The sequence below is a fragment of the Cygnus atratus genome, chromosome Z, assembly GCF_013377495.2.
Source record: "Cygnus atratus isolate AKBS03 ecotype Queensland, Australia chromosome Z, CAtr_DNAZoo_HiC_assembly, whole genome shotgun sequence".
Classification (NCBI taxonomy): Eukaryota; Metazoa; Chordata; class Aves; order Anseriformes; family Anatidae; genus Cygnus; species Cygnus atratus.
This window is the reverse complement of record NC_066396.1, coordinates 67,932,369-67,953,066: the sequence shown is the minus strand read 5'-3', so window position 1 is coordinate 67,953,066 and position 20,698 is coordinate 67,932,369. Positions and strand designations below refer to the sequence as shown.

The 20,698-nt window shown below is 37.1% G+C and overlaps 1 protein-coding gene across 5 annotated transcripts in view; it reads right to left on the bottom strand.

Moving 5' to 3' along the window:
* BDP1 (B double prime 1, subunit of RNA polymerase III transcription initiation factor IIIB) overlaps positions 1-20,698 on the bottom strand; it is a 55,816-nt gene that overhangs the window by 6,818 nt on the left and 28,300 nt on the right. For 3 of the 5 annotated variants that reach the window (XM_035569040.1, XM_035569044.2, XM_035569041.2), the window contains exons 23-39: positions 19,934-20,049; positions 19,043-19,265; positions 18,325-18,506; positions 15,938-16,157; positions 14,516-14,730; positions 13,119-13,509; positions 11,892-12,008; positions 11,027-11,063; positions 9,465-9,548; positions 8,737-8,962; positions 7,653-7,807; positions 6,791-6,929; positions 6,039-6,210; positions 4,768-4,828; positions 3,062-3,248; positions 1,414-1,630; positions 503-545 (exon numbers count right to left, since the gene is read on the bottom strand). In XM_035569040.1, coding sequence (XP_035424933.1) covers positions 503-545; positions 1,414-1,630; positions 3,062-3,248; positions 4,768-4,828; positions 6,039-6,210; positions 6,791-6,929; positions 7,653-7,807; positions 8,737-8,962; positions 9,465-9,548; positions 11,027-11,063; positions 11,892-12,008; positions 13,119-13,509; positions 14,516-14,730; positions 15,938-16,157; positions 18,325-18,506; positions 19,043-19,265; positions 19,934-20,049 — 2,785 coding nt within the window. The remainder of the gene's footprint in view (positions 1-502; positions 546-1,413; positions 1,631-3,061; positions 3,249-4,767; positions 4,829-6,038; positions 6,211-6,790; positions 6,930-7,652; positions 7,808-8,736; positions 8,963-9,464; positions 9,549-11,026; positions 11,064-11,891; positions 12,009-13,118; positions 13,510-14,515; positions 14,731-15,937; positions 16,158-18,324; positions 18,507-19,042; positions 19,266-19,933; positions 20,050-20,698) is intronic. The other 2 variants (XM_035569045.2, XM_035569043.2) reach the window with 2 other exon arrangements.

The following is a 20,698-nucleotide window of genomic DNA, read 5'->3' as shown; positions in this document are numbered from 1 at the left end:
TGGGCTCAGATGATCAAAGACTACATCATCAGGAATTCTGCTCTCCTTCTGTTGATTCTTCAGAGGCAGATTAAACTGTGAATGTATTTTTTTAAAGACTAACACAAAATAAAATTTTAAAAATGTATTTTGACATAGCATGGTAAGACACCGGTTCAGACCTTTAATTATTAGCACTCTCCAGTAAGTGGAAATATTTGCTAAGCAGAAGATAATACGTTTGGTCCAAAAATCTCCTGTAATTCATGAGTAGACTAACTACAGCAATGCTTTTAGAACCATTCCTAACCATTAATAACCACCTATATAATCCAACACAATTAGTTTATAGCAAAAACATGAAATTGTGGTATTAGGGTATTACAGTGAAAATTTCATTCAACTGTTACGTTAGGTAGCTGCTGACAGGACCATTTAGCACATTGACAACAAGTATTAAACTGTAATGTATCATGCATTTACATTCGTTATACTTTGTTTTTACAAGTTTAAATTTACCTACCAGAAGCTCTCTTTGGAGAATTCGTGGATTTAGTTGAATAACCCTGTTAAAAAAAAACAAATTCTTTCACCATTCAAGAGACAATGAAAGTTGACAAAGGTACATCGTGCATGTACACTTCTAAGAACTGGACTGATAGAGAATACATCTTCAGTAGAGCATCATTCACCATTTATCTCATTTCCTGAACAGGCTTTTCAAGGTGTTCTCATGAAAAATGACTCAAGTCAAAGAGGTCAAGACAAGAGGTCAAAGAACGAGTAAGATTTTTATCCAGCCCTTCCTCGAAAAGCTCTCTGAGTCATATGGGAAATTATCACACATTCCCTCAAATGGACGCACTACAAAATCCTAACCTACTCACAGAAATTAATGGAAGTCACTCTCACAAGTATTCTAAAAGGACAGGGGGAAACTGAATACAGGCTGGCTTCTTTTAATTTGCAGGTTCTTTTAGACTAGTGCCCACTAAGTTAAAAAACATTAGGAATATATCTAATAAGTTCTTCATGTAATAGATACCACTAGGAATCATAATGTCTGCCAGTCATCCAATACACATCCGAAGTTTACCCTCCTCCAATGTAATTGTCAGAAAGGCTGTGGTGAATGAACCAAACAATAAAACATATCAACACCCTACCTACTAGGAAGCTTAATAAAAATATTTGAGAGCCAACAGATTCTCCAGAAAAATAATACTAGAATTAACAGTCTAAAAACTGCTGTAGGGTTCAAAATAAAAAGCAAGCTATGGATACTGATTTTCCTTTGAAATTGTACAGGTAATAGCATCACTTGCTTAAAAGTGTACTATTAAACATTAAACATAGCTAAAATGCTCTACTACAAGTTAAGTGTTAAGCATCTACACTATGCATACAGACACACTAACCAAACTACCTTCTCACCTTACAAGGGCTTTCGAAGTTACCCTCCACTATAGTAGACGGAGTTTTCTTGGCAGGAGGAAAGTCATTCTCTGCAAGCTCAGCCGCTGACCGTTTTTGAGCTGTCTGCACCAAATTTAGAACAGGCTCTGCTAATGCATTCTGTAGTTGTTTGGTTTCCATATTGCTGTTTAAAGACGCATCAAATTCATGAGCTGCAGTTGTCAAGGATCCAGTGCTGTTTATATAAAAAAAATCATTATTGTGACTGTAAAAAAAAAAAATGCCAAAATTTACCTTGTATAATACTTCCTTATGGAAATTACCCATGGATCATTGGTGATATTCTTTGTTACTTAAAGCCAGTATTGGCTTCACATGTACCGTTTACCATCAAGAACTATTTTGCTGCACTACCTTAAGGCAAGTTAGCGAACTGAAATTTGCTAGTTACAGTCACATCTAATTAGTTTAGAAGATGTTCTGTTTGAACTCAATTTGATACTTCCATAAAATGTAAAAATATGTCAATTGATTAACTGCCCTAAATAATGCCATAATGCAATATTATTTACACATGCTGCTGAATCTTCATTCCCACGCTCTCCCTGCTCCCCCTGCTACGATTTCAAAAGAGAGTGAGAAATCTCAGGAAGCAGCAAAGACCAGGAAATAAAGCATAGCAGTAGGAGAACAGTGAGACAGATAACTCTGCCTGTCAGCAATTCTGTCTATCATCAGTAGTTCCAGAGCAATTCACTCTTAGTTATTGAATGGATAGATCTTTAAGAGAACAACATTTTCCTTCAAGTTCTCCACACTGGTGGAGAACTGCATCACACCTGTAGATTTGACCTGAGAACTTACATTAATACAGTAGTACATTTTACAACATAGCAACACTTCCTAGTCTTCAGAATCTTTTTGCCTTCGACATTTTTCTTTCTTCCCAAGCTGAACAGGAGATTTAATTCAACCGTAATGTTGAAATAATTCAGTTATGTCGCACTGAAGAACACTCCTGCTGTAAGATACACTCAAACCCTTTGTCTCAAAATACTGTCAACTAGCTAATATTCCACTGAGTGAATTCATTTATTTGCTTTTTAGGCTCTTCTGCCTTTAAAATCACAGCACAAACTCAAGAGAACAATATCTGAATTTGTCTACCATTTGTCATATTCTCCAAAGGGCCATCTAGACTAAACATTTGGAAGATCAGTTGATAAAAGAAGTTTCAAGGGTTTTGTTTTGTTGTGGTTTTTTGTTTTTGTTTTTTTTTACAAAATTGTTAAAGTACTGTAAAAATGCAAACATGCTTAGATTTATCATTTTCAATTACTTTTCTTTTCAAGTATCCATGATAGAATAAAATTCAGTTGAATAAATGACTTTTATTTAAAAAAATCAACACTAAAGAATAGATCAGAATTAAAGTTAACATTGACACCAAAAACCCAACTAACTAAAACAGTAACTTTAAACCTCTGATAAGAGCTTTCTCCAATCTGATTTAAGCACTTTTAAGACTCTGCCCAGCCTACTAAAATGATTTTGTCTTGCATTTATTTCTTCTTTTGAGAAGTTTCACTGTGTAATGCACATTCAAAAGATAATCAAGATTCACGAAAAGCGTTCCACCTAAGATGCTCAAAAGTAAAGCGTTTACCTCTCCACTTCAGTCAGGCTTGTTTCACTTGCATTTTCTGGGCTGATAATTATTGGTGCTGGTAGTAATGCTTCAGAAGTTTGTTCCAGCAAAGCAGATGCATCAAATTCTTTTGAGTCAGCTGGGATTTCCACCAATGTTAAAATGAATGTCTGTTCTTCATCTGGACATCTACGATCATCATTCACTACAATAATTTTCCAGTGCAATAAAAAATTAACAAAAATCATGTTTCAAACCATATTGTTCTTCATTCCCACCGCCCCCCTTGAATAATTAGCTTTTAGGTGCTTGTTTCTCCAAGGAAAAAGACAATGGGGATATCCTTCAGACAATATGCTTGCTTTCTTCTGAAACAAGATACTCATCATCATTCCCTGGAGCTCATTCATTCCAGTGAAATCCTTAATACTATTCATAATGAAGAATATTAAGCATAGCTGTTGGAGATGAAGCCTTTAACATGAGTGTTCTAGTATTAATGAACAATTTGCTGTTCATTTAAACTTGTGTAATGGTCAAATGGTTCTCTGTGTCTAAATGCTACTGTCAGGTATTAAGAGTTACTTTTTGAAGTGGCAGGAGTAGTTTGGATTTTTTTCGGTAAACTCAAGATTTTTCCTTTCCCCACTGACTTGCAGAAGAGGGCCTGAGAATTATAGTCAGAAACTGAATAAATGAGAAATATAAATAATTTAGTCAAAAAGCTGGGAAGTAACAGACAACTGCCAACTGCCTTTAGAATGAATTTAACAAGATAACATTTTTAAAGGTTTTTCAAAAATGGAAATCAACAGTGCTACTCTGTTACTTAAGACAGCTCTCATTTTTGATGATTTAAAGCTGTTATCCCAATCTTAACTAACTTTGGTTCTTTTTCTAATTAAATACGATTTACAAGGCTCTGTTCCAAGACCCTTATAAGCATAATGACAGACACCTAAAAAGAAATATTAACCCTACCTTTTGCACATGCTCAGGAGTTTGGCAGGAAGACTGCGATCTGCATGTGAAGAAATTATTTTGGGCTTCTGACACTGATTTTCTCATACCTTAGCCATGTATTGGTTCTAAACCAGCTCCATTTCAATTTGTTTTAACAACACGTAGCCATTACCTTGGTACCTTTCACCACTTTTAATCAGTTAGCAGCTGATTGCCAGGTGAAGAGGGAATTCTGTTTTCTTCCATTTTCTTCCCCTCTTCTCCTTTTTTCACTTCCTCGGACTTGCACAGTCCAGTCCACCTACTCACTCAACTGTGACACCGGCATCAACTTGACAATTCCATGAGCTCACTACAGCTCACTAAGCCAGTGGAAAACTACACTGGTTCTCTCCCTCCACCACCTTCACATTTGACAGGTGAGTCAATCAGAGGCTCACAACGTGCTTTAATAAGTGCTAAACCCAGCAATGGTAAGCAGTAGGATCTCATAGCAGGGAGGAAAGAGCAAGAAGTTCCCCTTCCACTGATATTTAAAGTTAAGGTGCCATTCCAAAAGTTCCCAAGTCTAGTTTGTGTTAATGAAACGTAATGATAGGGTGGGGAATGACACTATGCTGTGGGTTCTTATTTTTGCTTATGAAGTAGATTGTTTAACTATGTCAATAAAAAAACATTTTCATTTTGTTGATTCATCTTTGCATAACTGCAAGATACACAAGTGTGGAATTTTGCTGACTTAAGATATGAGCACATGCTACCTGAAGTCTCTTCTGTGCTGCTTACACATTGCTGTTGACAATCCTGAGCACACGTTTCATTCTAGAAATAAAATATTTGAAATAAAACAAGTTTGTAAGTCTGAGAAATAACTCTAGAAAACAAGAAACAAACAAAACATGTCAAATGCTGAAGAGCCAGAAAATCTAATGACATCATCATAATTACATTTTGTCAGGTTTTATTTCTAGCTAATTGAGGGTGAAGGATACTAGCCTGTCAAGGACAAGAAACACTTGGGCAATATATAATTTATATGCAGCTCACTGGATTGATAGTTTGTTGAAATAAATTTATACTTCCTACAGCACAACTGTCACTGATGACTCACACAACAAATTGCTCAGTGGCAATAAGAACATGAATTCCCCCAACCATTACAAAACTACTGCGTGCCAAAGACAGACAGCAAGCTCTGCAACATACCTACATTTTGTCTTTTATAGCATGCACCTTTGCTAAGAACAGGAATACTTTACTACAAGCTGCCTCCTCTCACACTCTCTGCCAGTCCAATATGAGCAAAGTCTTTGTACCCTGGTCTAACCTTAGATGGGTCTTGATACATCTACAGGTTGCACTGGGGAAACAAGCTACTACCCATCAGCTATTCCACATTAAGTACATGAACACTGGTATGAAGCAACACTAGAAACCTTGAGTTAACTGACAATGAATCTCTCTCATGAAGAAATATGATACTTCTCTAGCACAAATATGCTAGAACTGGGATACACAAACCACTGCAAAGCAATGGATTACATTACCATGGTCAAATAGAAAATGTAAAACTTAGTTATGTTTGAAATGAATGGAAAAGAGCAGGACAAAGGATGAGGGTCAATTTAAACAAAGCTTGTTTTAAGCAAAGCAAATGAAGGGGACAATGAAAATGTAGTGAGCCCAGCAGAACGTAGTTTTAATTATAAAGAAAAAAGTAATAGCAAGAGGCCAGACTGAATGAATACATGAGTCTTAGGTAACTTCTTCCATCAAAACTCTTTTTCAAAAATCCTCAAAATTTTGCTAAAATTTACCACTTATTGCTGAAACCCTAAAAACTCAGGCTTGCAAAGATGGGATTTGCCTGAATGATTAACTTTGATTATACCCATGCAAAAAAATAAAGAGGGGTTTCATTCACCAGCTGACCTACCAGGTCAGTAAAACGGGTGAACACATTTGCACTGCAAACCTCTTCCTCTAGAGTTTGAGAAAAGGGGCACTTCCAGACTGTAATTAAATTATTTACCTGAGCAAAGTTGATTGTACATAGGCTGTGCTCAGCAGGACAAGGATTTTGCATAGTAAGTCCATCCACAGAACTTTGATTCATATAATCCTCTAGTCCAAGGTGAGATTTCTTATATTTCGGTGATAAGTTCCCTGAAGTCCTACAATCATCTCTCATCTCTTTCTCTGTTCTGTAAGATATATACCTAGCCAGTTTGAAACCAGTTAAAGGTATCCAGCGTATAGGCTGAATTCTGCATAATTACACATTTAATGCGAAGCTTACATACTTACAGAGAAACACAGCACCTGTTTGAAAATTACATACTTCTACTAAGGAAAATGCATAATCTTTAAATAAGTCTACATAAAGTATTTCAGCAAAAAGCCCAACACCAGTAATTGAAACTTTACTACTAAAGGCATGACCAAGCATGTAGTCTTACAAGCTTATTAACTTATTACTTACAAGCTTATTATTCCAAATTGATCAGCTGCTTAACATTTCCTTTCAGACACAGTTTTCTGGGAGACAATTAATTAGCAAAGTAATTACCAAGTACTGAAACAGCGAACACAAATTAATGTTTTACCTCCGGAATTTGCAAGACAACATAGAAAAGCCTTAGAAGTAAAATGCCAAACTAAGCTTCTGTGCATTATCTGTAAGCATATAATTTCCATCACAGAGGTACTACACATACGCTTCAATTGCTTATTTTACAAGACTCTAGAAATGAAATCAAATACTAGCTGATGATTTCCTCCTACCTCTCTGTTTTGTTCACTTGTTTGACAAGTTCCATACTAGTTGCAAAATTATGAAGAATTATAGAATCACTTGCAGTTGGTCTGAGCAGTTCTAGTTCCACCCCCTGCATTTCTGCAGTACTTCTGAGGTTTGTAGACTCTAAGATATATAAATATTATTTTATAAATATTTATACATATACTTATATATATGTATATTTACACTTATACATGTGTATATGTATACATACACAGAAAAATTGTGTAGTTTCTTGTATATTATTTTTACATATAAGCTTTTGTCTATTAAAAACATAGAAGTGTACATATAATTGCACTATAAATCTTTTAGTGTGTATATAAAGTGTATACACACACAAGTTATGCACACACCATAGTAAAAATTTTGCTGGTCTGTATACATGGGTTAAAATTAATGTCAATGATATATATACACATATATCAACTTGCCTTAGTATTTTGTGTTTTTTTCTTTTTTTTTTTTGCCAGTGGTATGAATATAATTAAAAATTTGAACACCCTACACACCATCATTTTTCTGTAATTGCTTAAAGAATACCAAAACTATTCTTTATATCTCCCCTTCTGGCTTAAGTGGAAGGGAAAGACAGTAGTAACAGAGAAAAAATACAATGTACTGCACAGTATTTCTGTCATTGCCAGACCAGAATCTACTGAGATTTCATTTTATTTGGTGTTGTATAAAACTGTACCATAAACGAATAGTCTGCTGTTACAGCAGTGATGCACAATCTGTGAACATGAACAGAAGTGAAAAATACTTTCAGTCTAGTTTTGTTTTATAGACATGAATCCATTACAAGAAACCATTTCAAAACCCTAGGATAAGAAACAGGCTTACCACTTTGAACTTGGTCCAACTGTTCCACAACTACATTTGTATTAAGTTGCTTCTGAAGTATGTTTTCATTAGACCTCAATACTCCAAAGTTTGGCTGAGGCTTCGGGAGTCTGCCTCTTCTCAGTCTCCTATTCACCATTGGCAGAGAGCTATTACTACAGGTAAAAAGAAATGCCATCAACATTGCTAGCTGTCAAAAATCAAGAACTATATGATAAAATCAGTATTTTCAGCAAAAATCGTTGTGCAGAGAAGAGATAGGAGAGGTGTAGTAGATGACAAAATGAACAGATGAAATACAGACTGTAACTGTCAGTGAAGGCATGAAGGCTATTTAGCAGAACAAAAAAAAAAATAAAGATCAGCTACACTGGGAATTGGAACACACAAGTTTACTGCAAACTAGTATGTTCTCTATCTACAGAAATAAATGAAATATGGAAAAAATGTGAGAAGATCAGCAATGTAACACTGATCATATGAAATTAAGTTCTGGCTAATAATATAAGAACCACCTAATTTAAAATCAAAATCTCTGGTTATAATTTTTCAGAATGGTATAATCTGATAGTTTGTTCAAGCAGTCAACAAGTTACAGTCTTCCAAATAAAGGAACATGTTCACTACCAGATTTTTCTGAAAAGCTGTTCCATCAAGCTATTTCAACATTCGCCAATATTTTAACAAAGCTAGAAAACACAATGATGTAAGATCAAATAGTTCCTTGACATCCATTTGCTCTAAATGTAGAGCACAGAGCAGCACTGACACGTAAGCAATTTGCCTTGGCCTGATTAGCCATAAAGTAGTTTGGGAAAATAGGCTTGGTAATCAGCAGCAATCCATACCAATGAAGTTCTCACATTCTTCCCTCCTCAACATAAGTATAATTTCAGAAGCTAAGAACAAGTTCTACAGTCTCCAAATCACATATCAACATCTCAAAAATCATAAGAAAAATACAAGAGGGATTTCCCATATTACATCACAAACATAAGCAGTGCTATAGGATCTCTTCCTAACGTAATTTAATCAAAAAATAAAAATAAAAATAAAAATAAAAATATTAAGGTACTAATTTAACCTGGTAGCATTTTTCTCAAAATATTCTTCAACACCTGTTCCTGCATCAGTGCTTTGATCCTCTACATTAATGTTGCTTCCATCGTCACAAGGGACCAAATTCTTGGTATAAGTGGCTGAAGAAACTAAGTATTGATTAGGAGTCCTATTTTGCTCAGAGTAATCGTGGGTCACAAGGCTACTGGCCAAGTTCAATTCATCTTGAGTAGGTAACATCTGTGTCCATTCTGGTTAGAACAATAAACAAAATAGAAGAGCATAACTTAAAAGACACAAATTAATATTCAACCAATGAAAGCTGACAACAAATTCTGTATAAAAGTCTACCAAAAACTAGACTAAAAATATAATTTCAGGTTACAGCTACTTACGAAGCTACGTTCCAATTTAAAGGCCTGGAAAGATCTCTGACACCTACGCTCATTTAAGCTTGGATCCTCTCTTTTGTTCAATTTATGTGACCAACATAGATAAATTCAAACATGCCCTTCTTTAAACAGCTCTCAAAACATCTTTCTAGCACAGTGATGCAGTTGGTAGTATCCAGTAAGGTACCTTGCTTTCTCCAGCCAAGCTGCATTGCTTAGTCTCACTACATGTGTTACAATTCAGCACAAAATTCAGAACAAAACGCATAAAAGACTCCTGACCTCCTACTATGCAGCAGCATGGAGAAGAAGCATGGGCCCAGAAAGCACAAGGAAGCCTTTGTCTCAAATCAGATCATACCTTCAGTGCTTGTTTTTAACTGGAACATTGGATCACCCATTGCAAGTAAAGTCATGGCAGCTTCAGTGCTTCCATCATTAATTCCTGCAAAGTTGTTCACACACAGGCTGAAAGTCACAAGTATATTTACCAGAAATTCACTTACATGTATTCAAAAAGCATTTGACACTATCATCAGTACATCACAGAATGCATTTTTAAATTGTTGCCATTCACAGATCCAGATACTCATACGCAGATGGCAATTCCCACTAAATTCAATATTCCCTGAGCAATATTCCCTGAAGGAACTGTAGCCCATGGAGGACATGGTAGAACAGGCTTATCCTGGATCCTGTGTTAGCAGCTGTTCATGAAGGACTGTAACCCATGGGAAGGACCCCATACCAGAGGAAATGTGTGAGGAGGAAGGCACAGCATAGGCAAAGTGTTAACTGACCACAACTCCTGTCACCTTCTCCCAAGTAGGGTAGGGAATGGCGAGTCAGGAGTGAAGGAATGATGCTGAGCCTGGGAAAGGGTAGGATGGTGGGGTGTGGCAAGATGATATGTTTTAGTCTTTTTCTCTACTTCTCACCACTCAACTCCACTTTTAGACGGCAATAAAATAAATTATCTTTTCCAAAGTGGAGTCTGTTTTGCTAAGTGATCTCCCTGTCTATATTTCAACCCATACGCTTTTTCCATTTTCTCCCACTGTCCTGTTGAGGAAGAGGATTGACAGAGTGGCTTGGTGTGCATTTCACAGCCAGGCCAACCCCGGTCAACCCACCCACCACAAATGGAAAAGAAAAAGGAACCAGTTTAATTGCATAAATCCATAACCTATAGCATTAATCCATATCCCAGTTTAAACTCCTGGTTTCCTAATCTCTATCCAGAATACATCCCTTCAGCTATCACTGACTGGTTATATAAAACAAAGCATTTCCATCCTCCAAAACAATTGTACTGAAGTAAATCAAAGGAGCACAGCAGACTTCCCCTTCTTCAACTACAATGGTAACCCATTCAATTTTAATTGCTCTTCAGAAAGACTGACAATGTATTTAAATTTCAAAGTGAAAGCTATTCTAAAAAACAATAGATCTGTAGGAGTAACGTATCTCACACGGAAAGAATATTTTTTTCTGGAAGGCTGTGGTTACTCTTTCACTATACTACTTTAACAGTCTAGGATATTAAAGTCAGAGACTGTAGTGATGGCAAAGCTATGAATCTACCTACTTTTTTTATCACTTGGTCACACACCAGGCTAAGTTGTAAGTAAGCATTTCTAAAGTTTCCTCTTCTCCCAGGTACAGCTAACTGCAGCATGGAAAGCATACATGGGACATAGAAAATGCACATTTTGACCCTGAGAAACAGAACTTTGCAATGCTTGGCTCATCTGCTTGATAAAGAACAGTCAGAAAGCAAATTGTTTAAGTCTCCTCCAAAATATCCAAGCATGCAGTATTTCATGAGCATTTTTCCTACAATAAATGAACTTTCTGCAATAATAACTGCTTATTAATAGCAAGTTAACGGGGAATACATGAACAAATTCGTTTCATATCTACCTTTGTCCACTTCTGGATTTTCATTTACGGTTGCTTCCTTAAACAAAAACACATCAAAAATACAAATAAGATATAAAGATATAAAGATACAGATATATAAAGAGAAAAGATATAAAATGAGTCTGCAATTTTAATCTAATATAATGGTTAATTCTCTGCCCAAAGGTTACCCTGGCTTTAAAATGGTATTTTAAATACCGACAATATTTTACAGTTTTCCATTATCAGAAGGTCAAGGCAGGTGATTGTCGCCCTCTACTCTGCCCTTGTGAGGCCCCACTTGGAGTGCTGCACCCAGGTCTGGAGCCCCCAGCACAAAAAGGATGTGGACCTGGTAGAGCGAGTCCAGAGGAGGGCCACAAAGATGATCAAGGGGCTGGAGCACCTCTCCTACGAAGGAAGGCTGAGAGAGCTGAGGCTGTTCAGCCTACAGAAGAGAAGGCTCTGGGGTGACCTCATTGCAACTTTTCAGTACTTGAAGGGGACTTAAAAAAAAGATGGAGCATTATTGGGCAGATAATGACAGGACAAGGGGGAATGGTTTTAAATTAAAAGAGGGGAGATTTAGATTAGAGGTTAGGAGGAAATTCTTCACTCAGAGGGTGGTAAGGCACTGGAACAGGTTGCCCAGGGAGGCTGTGGATGCCCCATCCCTGGAGGTGTTCAAAACCAGGTTGGATGAGGCCCTGGGGAACCTGATCCAGTGGGCAGCATCCCTGCCTATGACCAGCGGGTTGGAACTAGATGATTTTTGAGGTCCCTTCCAACCTGATTCTATGATTCCAACTATGATTCTATGATATGATTCTCTGACAGTAGCCACATAGCTTTGTATCTACAATGAAATCAAACGAGACATTCTTACAGTTGGTGAGGTGTTCACTTTTTCCTCCCTCTGGATCACTGGCTGGACAGATATATGAGAGAGAGTTTCTACATCTGTAGCCACTGGCACATCTGGGACATTCACAGACATATCCAGCTGTAAAAATATTTTGAAAAACATTTCAGTTCATCAGCCCAAAAAGAAAATCCATCAAATGCCTTTTTTTTTTTTTATATATAAAGTATAGACTTAGCTGATATTGAACACCTAGTGGGATACCTCTCAAAAATCAAATGGGTTTTATTGGTTTTCTTACTTCTGTTTTTAAGGTTTCAGGAAAAAAAAAATCATTTCTACCCTTTTTCTATGTAAGATTTTCTAATGTAAGATTAGGGAATATACATATACACACGTACATATCATTTTACCTGTATTTTTTTTCTCTTCTCTAACACTATACTTATACTGAGAACCTCAGACATTTGACAGTTTCAGAAACAAGAACTTGAAATTTGGCAGAGAGGTTACAGTACTGCCAGAGAAATTCTTATGAAAGTCACTGTTTAATCTACATAGTTTGCAAAGCTTGCACTTTTGCTATTTTCCACTGAACTATTTAAATCTGGAAACAGCTGAGTCCTCAGGTATCTAACCATATCCTGTAATAGTATTCAAGACACCTGTGTGCTAAACCAGATAACTTGATGACCATTCCCAAACCTAATATATTCCACATAATTAAAAGGGAAATCTTTGATTCAGTAAAACTTCCCCTGAAACACCTTTGCTCTCCATTATTATTCTAGAGTTTCCCATAGTGTTTTGACTGAGCTTTAAATTCTCTTGCTGTTTCACCCTCACCAAGAAATAATGTGATTAATTCAGGATGCAAAAAAACAGGATTTCAACAGAAGAAGAGAGGAAGAAGATTAGTAGTAGTAAGCAAAAAGGAGAATTGGAGTGAAAGAAAAGAAGCAGCGATGACGACCTGAAGTATGAATGGAACTGGTTGGATAAAGAGATTTGTAAATAGGCAAGAAAACATGAGACAGGCAAAAAATAATAAAATTACATTAATTTGTAATTCATTCAAAACCAAGTACCTGGGTCAACTAAACAACCCTGCCACTGTCAAAACCATTTTTAATGAAGTAAACTAAATTAGGATAAAACAACGACCAAGTAGTAGCAGATATAATTAGAATAAAAGCTTCTGTTTGAACAATCAAAACAAATGTACATACACAGAACACAGCTACATCATACCTCCTCCATGGTTTCCTCTATCTGAACGGGAACAGGTTCAGGAGATCGAAGACCAACAGGAACAAACACTGGAGCTTTGTTTACTTCCTCTGGTGCAAAACATTCATCCTCATCATCAGGCTCAAAGTCATCTGCTTCCTCCTCTTCCTCCTCTTGAGAAGCCCGGAGAGTCACCAACGTTATCTTTGAACTTCTGTGCTCCTTCCCAGGTTTCTTTCTATGAGCAGTTTTCGTACTTTTGCCTCTCGTAACACTCTGTTTAACTTCTTGTCTTTGATTCCCCTTCTCACAGCAATCAGCCTCACATTCAGAAGCAAGAGATGAAGCAGTTCTTAGCTCCAAGCCATGCTTTGGTAGTGCTATCTGTTTCAATGACCTTCTAGACTGCCTTCTAGAGCACAGAACAAAAGCATGTTTAAAACATAATGAAGTCTAAGACTTCTCCCCTCCTGTCCCCCTCCCAAAAAAAGCACCTTAAATAAAAACAAACTCACTGAATAGAAAAGGATCACTGAAAACAACAGTACAATCTAGTTACTTCCTAACATATTGGCATTCAGATACCATTTCATCTGAAATTCAAAGCTTCATGTATGCACAAAGTGTGGATTTTAAGTGTTTATTAAGCAGTTAACAGAGCGCTGAAAAGTTGCATAATGAAGTTTACAAGATACACAATTCTTTCATTAGAAACAGATGAATCAATTTTCTTTTTCAGGGACTTGGAAGTTGCATGCTTTTTAAACCATGGGAACCTTTCTAGTTCTCTGTTGCTAACACTGCACTAGGAAACGCAAACTGAAATTTTAGTTACCTACTGCCTAGAAAGTAGAACTGTTAGATGATAACTAATCGTCTGCTCTTATTTCTTAGACAGCAATCTTTTGCATCAGCTAGTTACCGTTTCCATCCTCAAAATGATGGACGTGACCACTTTAGGAACCAAAAGTACTTCCAAATTCCCCACCCCCACCCCCCCCGCTCCCCAGAACAGCTTCCACGGTCAGCTGGTGGGGAAAGGAAACAAAATACTAGCAGACAGAACTTTCAGTACAGTTTTTGTTTCAGCAAATCCCATGGTCCCTTTGTCCCTAGGATGGGTCATTCAGGAATTTCTGTTGAGATCAAGGTGGACCCTGGAGTAGGTTTGTGGTAGTGCTGGCTATGTTCATTTAATGAGTGTGCAGACAGGGTAAAAAGGCATCTGATATGATTCAGATGGAAAACAGAAGTACTGACATCCTGCATGTGTTCTCTCCCTCCTCCCCCTCATCTCTCTTCCTCACCCTCCCTCATTTTCTCTCTCTCTCTCACACACTTCAAAACTATGGCTAGTAATCAAGGTCTAAAACAAAAAACAATCAGTTTAGCTTACAAGCTAAAATTAGCTGTTTTACCTTGTAAGGCCATCTGAATTTTTTTGCTGAGAGGTAGAAAGTTGAAAGTCATCTTTTTCTACTTGGTTCTCACCCTCCGATAACACCTCTGGAGACTGGAATCTACTATTCTGCCTGATTCTTTTACAGGATGCTTCTTCAATAGAGTCTATAAAATCACGTTTTCCTGTAGCCTCTGGGAAGGATGCTGCTTCCACTATTTTACTAGAGTTCTGCTGAACAGAAGAGACAGTTGGTATCATATTAATTGCCACATATTTTTAAACTGGTTTTGGTAACAGCAAATTTAAAAAACAAAGTCTGAGGTTCTTGAACCTATGCTCAGTTGTAACCTGGTAGTTTAGGATGTCTTTTTTTTTTTTTTTTTATTTAAATTTCATACCTTAAAGCAGAATTGTCATTAGATGGTGTTATCTATGATGCCTGAATTTCCCACTGGTACTAAATAACATACCAAGTCCATGCTCAACTTATCATGAGCAGCAAAACTTCAACAACTGGAAAGATGAATTACTTCATGTTTTCTGAAACTACTTATTTATTTTAGAGAACAACATGAGGGAAGGAAAAGTTATTTTGTCTGCCCTGGGAACCAACTGGGAAAAAAACTACTGCAGAACGGAGTTTAAAAGTTATTCAAACACACACAGAAATATACCCCAAAACCTAAGCAATATTCTGTTAAGCAGGATTACATCAAGGCTCTTTCTTTTTTCTCTTTAGGAACTGTAGTTTCAGGGAACCCAAAATTTTGCTCACTTACAGTGTTTCACAAAGTTTCTACACGTATCTATTCTCACAAAAACAGCTACTTGGGATGTAATACAACTTGAAAACAGCACACAATTCTGCTCAAAGTGCATAATTTTTTTTAAACACATAGTTCCATCAATGATGGGTACTTGGCTAAAACACGAGAGATTTTAGTGATCTGTCTCAAAAACAAGAATCACCAGATAAACTTGATTCACTGCAGTTTTTAACAGAAAAGGAACCAATCTAGGCTAGCTCAGGACTACAGAGAATTCAAGCAGAACAAAGTCTGAAAGTTGTTCACCTACATATCAACTTAAAAGTTGTTCCATACTACTATATGGATTTTAGGTTGCATTTGATATTAGAAAGCTGCCTGAATATATATTGTTCAGTGAATAACATTAAATTTATTCAAAACAGTATAGCAAGTATTTATGATAATGCAGACCAGCATACAAACTGCAAAACTTAAGACAACACTGTACATTAAATATTTCCACAGTTTTTAGATTTTAAGTCCATTAATTCAGCATCATTTCCAATGGTGAATTACAAAACTGAAAGCATCTCCTTTCATAGACATATACTGGATTTCTGTCATCTATGAGTTCTAAGAATACAAGAGGTGAGGTGTAAACTGTTTCAAAACACATGATCAGTACTTACCATCGATACATCTGTTTTTTCTAACAATAAATACTCTTCTGAATTTCTACTCTTGACATTGTGCTCATCTCTCCTGTTTCTACTTTCTTCAGGATAAGCTCTTTTTCTATGAGCTCTCATTAGGTTTGGCTTTGGGTTCTTGAGCGGTTCCCTTGCTTCATGCGAAGGTTTTGTATCACACTGTTTACTTTCTTCTCCACAACTTAAATTAACGCTAGACCTACAAAAAATACTTTTCAACTGTTACTTCTCATGCATTATAAAACACATTCTACAAGATTGTGTCATTATCAAATATTTAGAACATACAGTCAGAAATGAATTTAAGTGTTCTGCATTTTTATTTACTTATTTCAATTTGACTAAGGGAATAAAAAACAATGAAAAAATGATATAATTTGCTTTTCTGCAGTAGTGGACCTTTCTGTTTACTTTTGGAAAAACCTTTCAGGAAGAAAACATCATTAAAATGTTAGGCAAAGTTTCAGCTATACTACCATAGGCCCCCCACATCAATCAACTATAGGAACATTATCTTCATGAATTCCAGTGTTCAAGGTACTACTGCTTTTAAATAGGATAAAATTCTCACATCTCTTCAAGCACATTCAAATCAGTAAGACATAAACGTTGGACTTTTAAACACTTTTAAGCAAGGTAAAAAAAGGATCCAGGGAACTACAGGCTGGTCTGCCTCACCTCAGTTCCTGGGAAAATGATGTAACAACAGATGACATTGTCTACCATGACTTCAGCAAGGCTTCCAACACTATCTTCCCTAACATCCTCATAAAAAGGCTGGTGAGTTACAGGCTGGATGAGCAGACAAGCAGGTGCTCTGAAAACTGACTGAATGGCTGGGCCCTGCATATAGCGATCTGAAGCACAGTTTCATTGGAGGCCAGTAACTAAGACTGGATCTCAGGGGTCAACAGAGGGTCCAGTCCAGCTTATCATCTCTGAATGATGCGAAGAGCCTACCCTCAGGAAAACTGCAGACGACACAAAACTGGTAGGAGTGCCTGATATATCAAAGGGTCATGCTGCCATCCAGACAGACCTGAACACACTGCAGAAGTGGGCTGACAGGATTCACATGAAGGTCAGTAAAGGGAAGTGCTGAGTTCTACACCTAGGGAGGAACAACCTGAGACAGCCAGTACAGGCAGGGGTCCCACCCAGCTGGAAAGCAGCTTGGCAGGGAAGGACCTGAGGGTTCTGGTGATCACCAAGTTAAGCATGAGCCACTTATGTGCCCTTCCTGCAAAGAAGGCCAGTGGCATCTTTGGCTGCATTAGGTGAAGTATTGCCATCAGCTGGAGGGAGGTGATCCTTCCCTCACTCAGCACTGTTGAGGCCACAGCTGGAGTGCTGGGTCCAGTTCTGGGCTTGCCAGTGCAAGAGAGACATGGACTTACTGGAGAGAACCCAGCAAATGGCCACAAAGATGACAAGAATCAGTCTCTTTTCAGTGGTGTCTAGTCACAGAACAAGAGACAAACGGGACAAACTGAAACACAGGAGTTTCCCTCTGAACATCAGGGAATACTTCCATACTGTGAGGGTGCCTGAGCACTAGCACAGGCTGCCTGGAGATGTTGTGGACTCTCCCCCCTTGTGGATCTTCAAAAGCCATCTGGACATGGTCCTGGGCAACCTGCTCGAGCACATGGCCTCCAGAGGTCCCTGCCAACCTCAGCCATTCTGTGATTCTCTGAAATTCTCCCCATCACAGAAGCAAAAAGGACTAAAATAAATCCCTTGTCTTGCGAACCCTTGCACAAAGAGTGTGGGATATGATTTCAGAGAACAGAAAAATGAACTCACTCAAGGTTGCTCCATATCAGTAAATATTGAGCAAAAGATGTAACTCAGAATTGTTAAATGAATGTTTGTGAATGGTACAATCTGCCTTATATGGCACATATATAAAAAGCATCCCTTCTGAAGGATCACGTCACTGCGCATAATTCCATGAATTTCTCTGCCTGAAAAAAAATTGAAGAGACTCAGAATACATCTAAGACATCAAGCCCACCAATGTTCTCATTCATAAGTAAGCACAAGTCGCACTGCAGTCTTCAAGGATCCACATGTGTAGTGCACTGCACCCTAATAGGGTATTAGTGAGAAATTCAGACAGAAACTCTACTTGCTCAAACTCTCACCTGTGAAATACCTTCTTATAAAATTGCCTTGAGAAAAAATCTGCTAAAAACTCTTAAATCGCATAAGAATGCCACCTAGTGACCTTCACAGCTTGTAGCATCTAAGAACTAGCTCAGCTCAGAGCCTGCACTTCAAAACTCCAAGTGTTGAATGGAAATGAGTGGAAAAATACACCAGGTTTTTAAAGAATATTTTGTTTTGTCAACAGGGAGTTTTACCTTTCGGTGGAATCTTGAATGCTCCTTATAGGATGTGTAATTAGATGTTGCTCTCCCTTGCTGTGGCAATTCGGTGATTTTTTAGGGGAACAGAGTGTTTCTGAACACAGAGTTTTTGGATTCATGTCTAGACTGTCATCCTTGGCCAAATTACCCACAAACAACAGTCTTTCCATGTCATCCTTAAAATTGGAAAAAAAAATATATATTAATACAAAATACATCAACTGTAAAATAAAGCATTGCAAGTTATGATCCAGACATCAATTTGAGACAAAACTTCGCTTAAAAACTTTCAAGCAGTTTATGGCATACATCACTGCTCCTTGTTCCTTTAAAGGAGATATTTAATAAAACATATACTAGAATCAATAGTCTTTCATAAGCAACCACCAAGGGAATCAGAAGAAACCCAGCAAAAGGAGCATGTGCTACAGGTAAGCATTTACAATGTACATGACCGAATTTTCAAAGTTTAAAGCACAAGCAGGACAAGTCTTTAAATTTGGTAACAGAAGCCCACGTATTATGTGGCATTAATACATTATTTGAAAAAAAAACTCTTGTAAGGGCACAAGTATTAAACAAGAATGTAATTCTTACTGGTCCAGAATTAATTTATAGGTTTAAAGCAGCTTATTACGATGTCTCAAAAAACAGCTGGTGCAAAGACAAGCATCAGAAAGTATAGTCAGAAATATCTGGACAGAATTCTCACTTTTAAGGAAAGAGTTTCCTCAGAGTCTTCTGCTACAGGATGATTTTTTCCTTTATTTGCTTCTTCCTCAATTGGAGCAGCAAGATTTTGTGCCACTGGAGATTCTTTTTCACTGTATGTTCTTCCTAGGTTTGGTCTGGCCCTCTGAAATTGGTTCCTTATGAGCTGTGCTGGTTTCAGAGCACCCAGCTTGCCTTCTTGGGAAGTGGATTGTTCAGCACTACTGTATTTAAACAAATTTTTTAAAAAACAAATGACATCACTTGACTTTGGTTGGGGAGGGAAAATAGCATTTTTGCATTCATTAAGTTTTGAATCAACACAAAAGTATTAGAAATTCGAATACATTCTATCCTACTTAAAATCAAGAAAATATTTTGTCAAGCAAATTTCTCATGTTTGGTTGTGGTTAACATGTAAGCAGGAATAACAAGACTTATCAAGACATTTTCAATACCAAGAAATTTGTGTTGCTAACCATACCAACAAAGATTCTACATGCTAACACATGCTTAAAACCATAATTTATCAAGAATGACAGTAAAATAGGACAGCACATTGGGATCAATAAAAGACAAAACTATAATACTTTGCAAAATTTATCTGTTACATGTACGACCACTGTACATGGAATACAAACCCAGTAAAAGAAAAGCTTCATCAAAAGAGCCACAAGATCAAGTACTTGCCAGAAAACCAATGACAAGTAGTTCACCTTAATTAAAAAGAGTACCCTGAAAACATGGGACAAAACTGCCTTTAGGCATTGAAAACTAAGCATCATAGAAAGTCAGCTCAAAATGAACAAAAGAATTGACTCTTGCAAAAGTGTCTTATTATGCAACAAATAAAAACTTTTCACATGTGATTTTTGCTAAAGTCTAACCTCACCTGCTTTGTTCATGCAATATGTTTTCAGAAATACATGGCACCTGAAGCACCTCTTGCTGTGCCTGTTCCTCATTGCTCAATACATTTGCTTGATGCAATACAGCTTCATTTTCACCCTTTGATTTGCAATAAAAATAAAAGCATTATGCATTGTAGCACAAAAAAAAAGAGAACCAAACAAGGTTTTAAAACAGAAGTGCATTTATAAAAATACAAACTACTTCTCTGCATTAATTTCCCAGTTTGAACTAAAAAAAAAAAAGAAATCATGTTGTGTTTATAGAGAGTAATCTTTCTGAGCACATAATGCAATTTTAGGCAAGTGGGAACATAACTCTTTTCAGTCCTGGGCTACCTACAGTTAGGCTCTTAAACACTGTCGTTGGCACTCAAGCAAGTGCGTAGCACTCTTCTATTTAGCATTCAATCAACTCTATTATACAAAGCATGAGGGAAAAATTTACTTTTTCAAACAGAAACACCTTTGAAATTTAGATGCTGTCACGTACAATACAGACACATCCAACACACCACAACATAACCTCAGTTTCTGAAGGGTTTATTAGTTTTAATTCTGTATTTGCCACACTGGTTCCACAAAGAAACCGCTCAAACACATCCGACAGCACTCCAGGTCTGAGACAGCTTCAATAGCATAGAAAAGCACCAGACCAGCTGTGAATCTGCGCATTTGTGCATGACAAAGCAGATGTACATGCATGGTTCACAGGCCACAAAGGTCTAGAATAGCCAAAGCCAAACCAC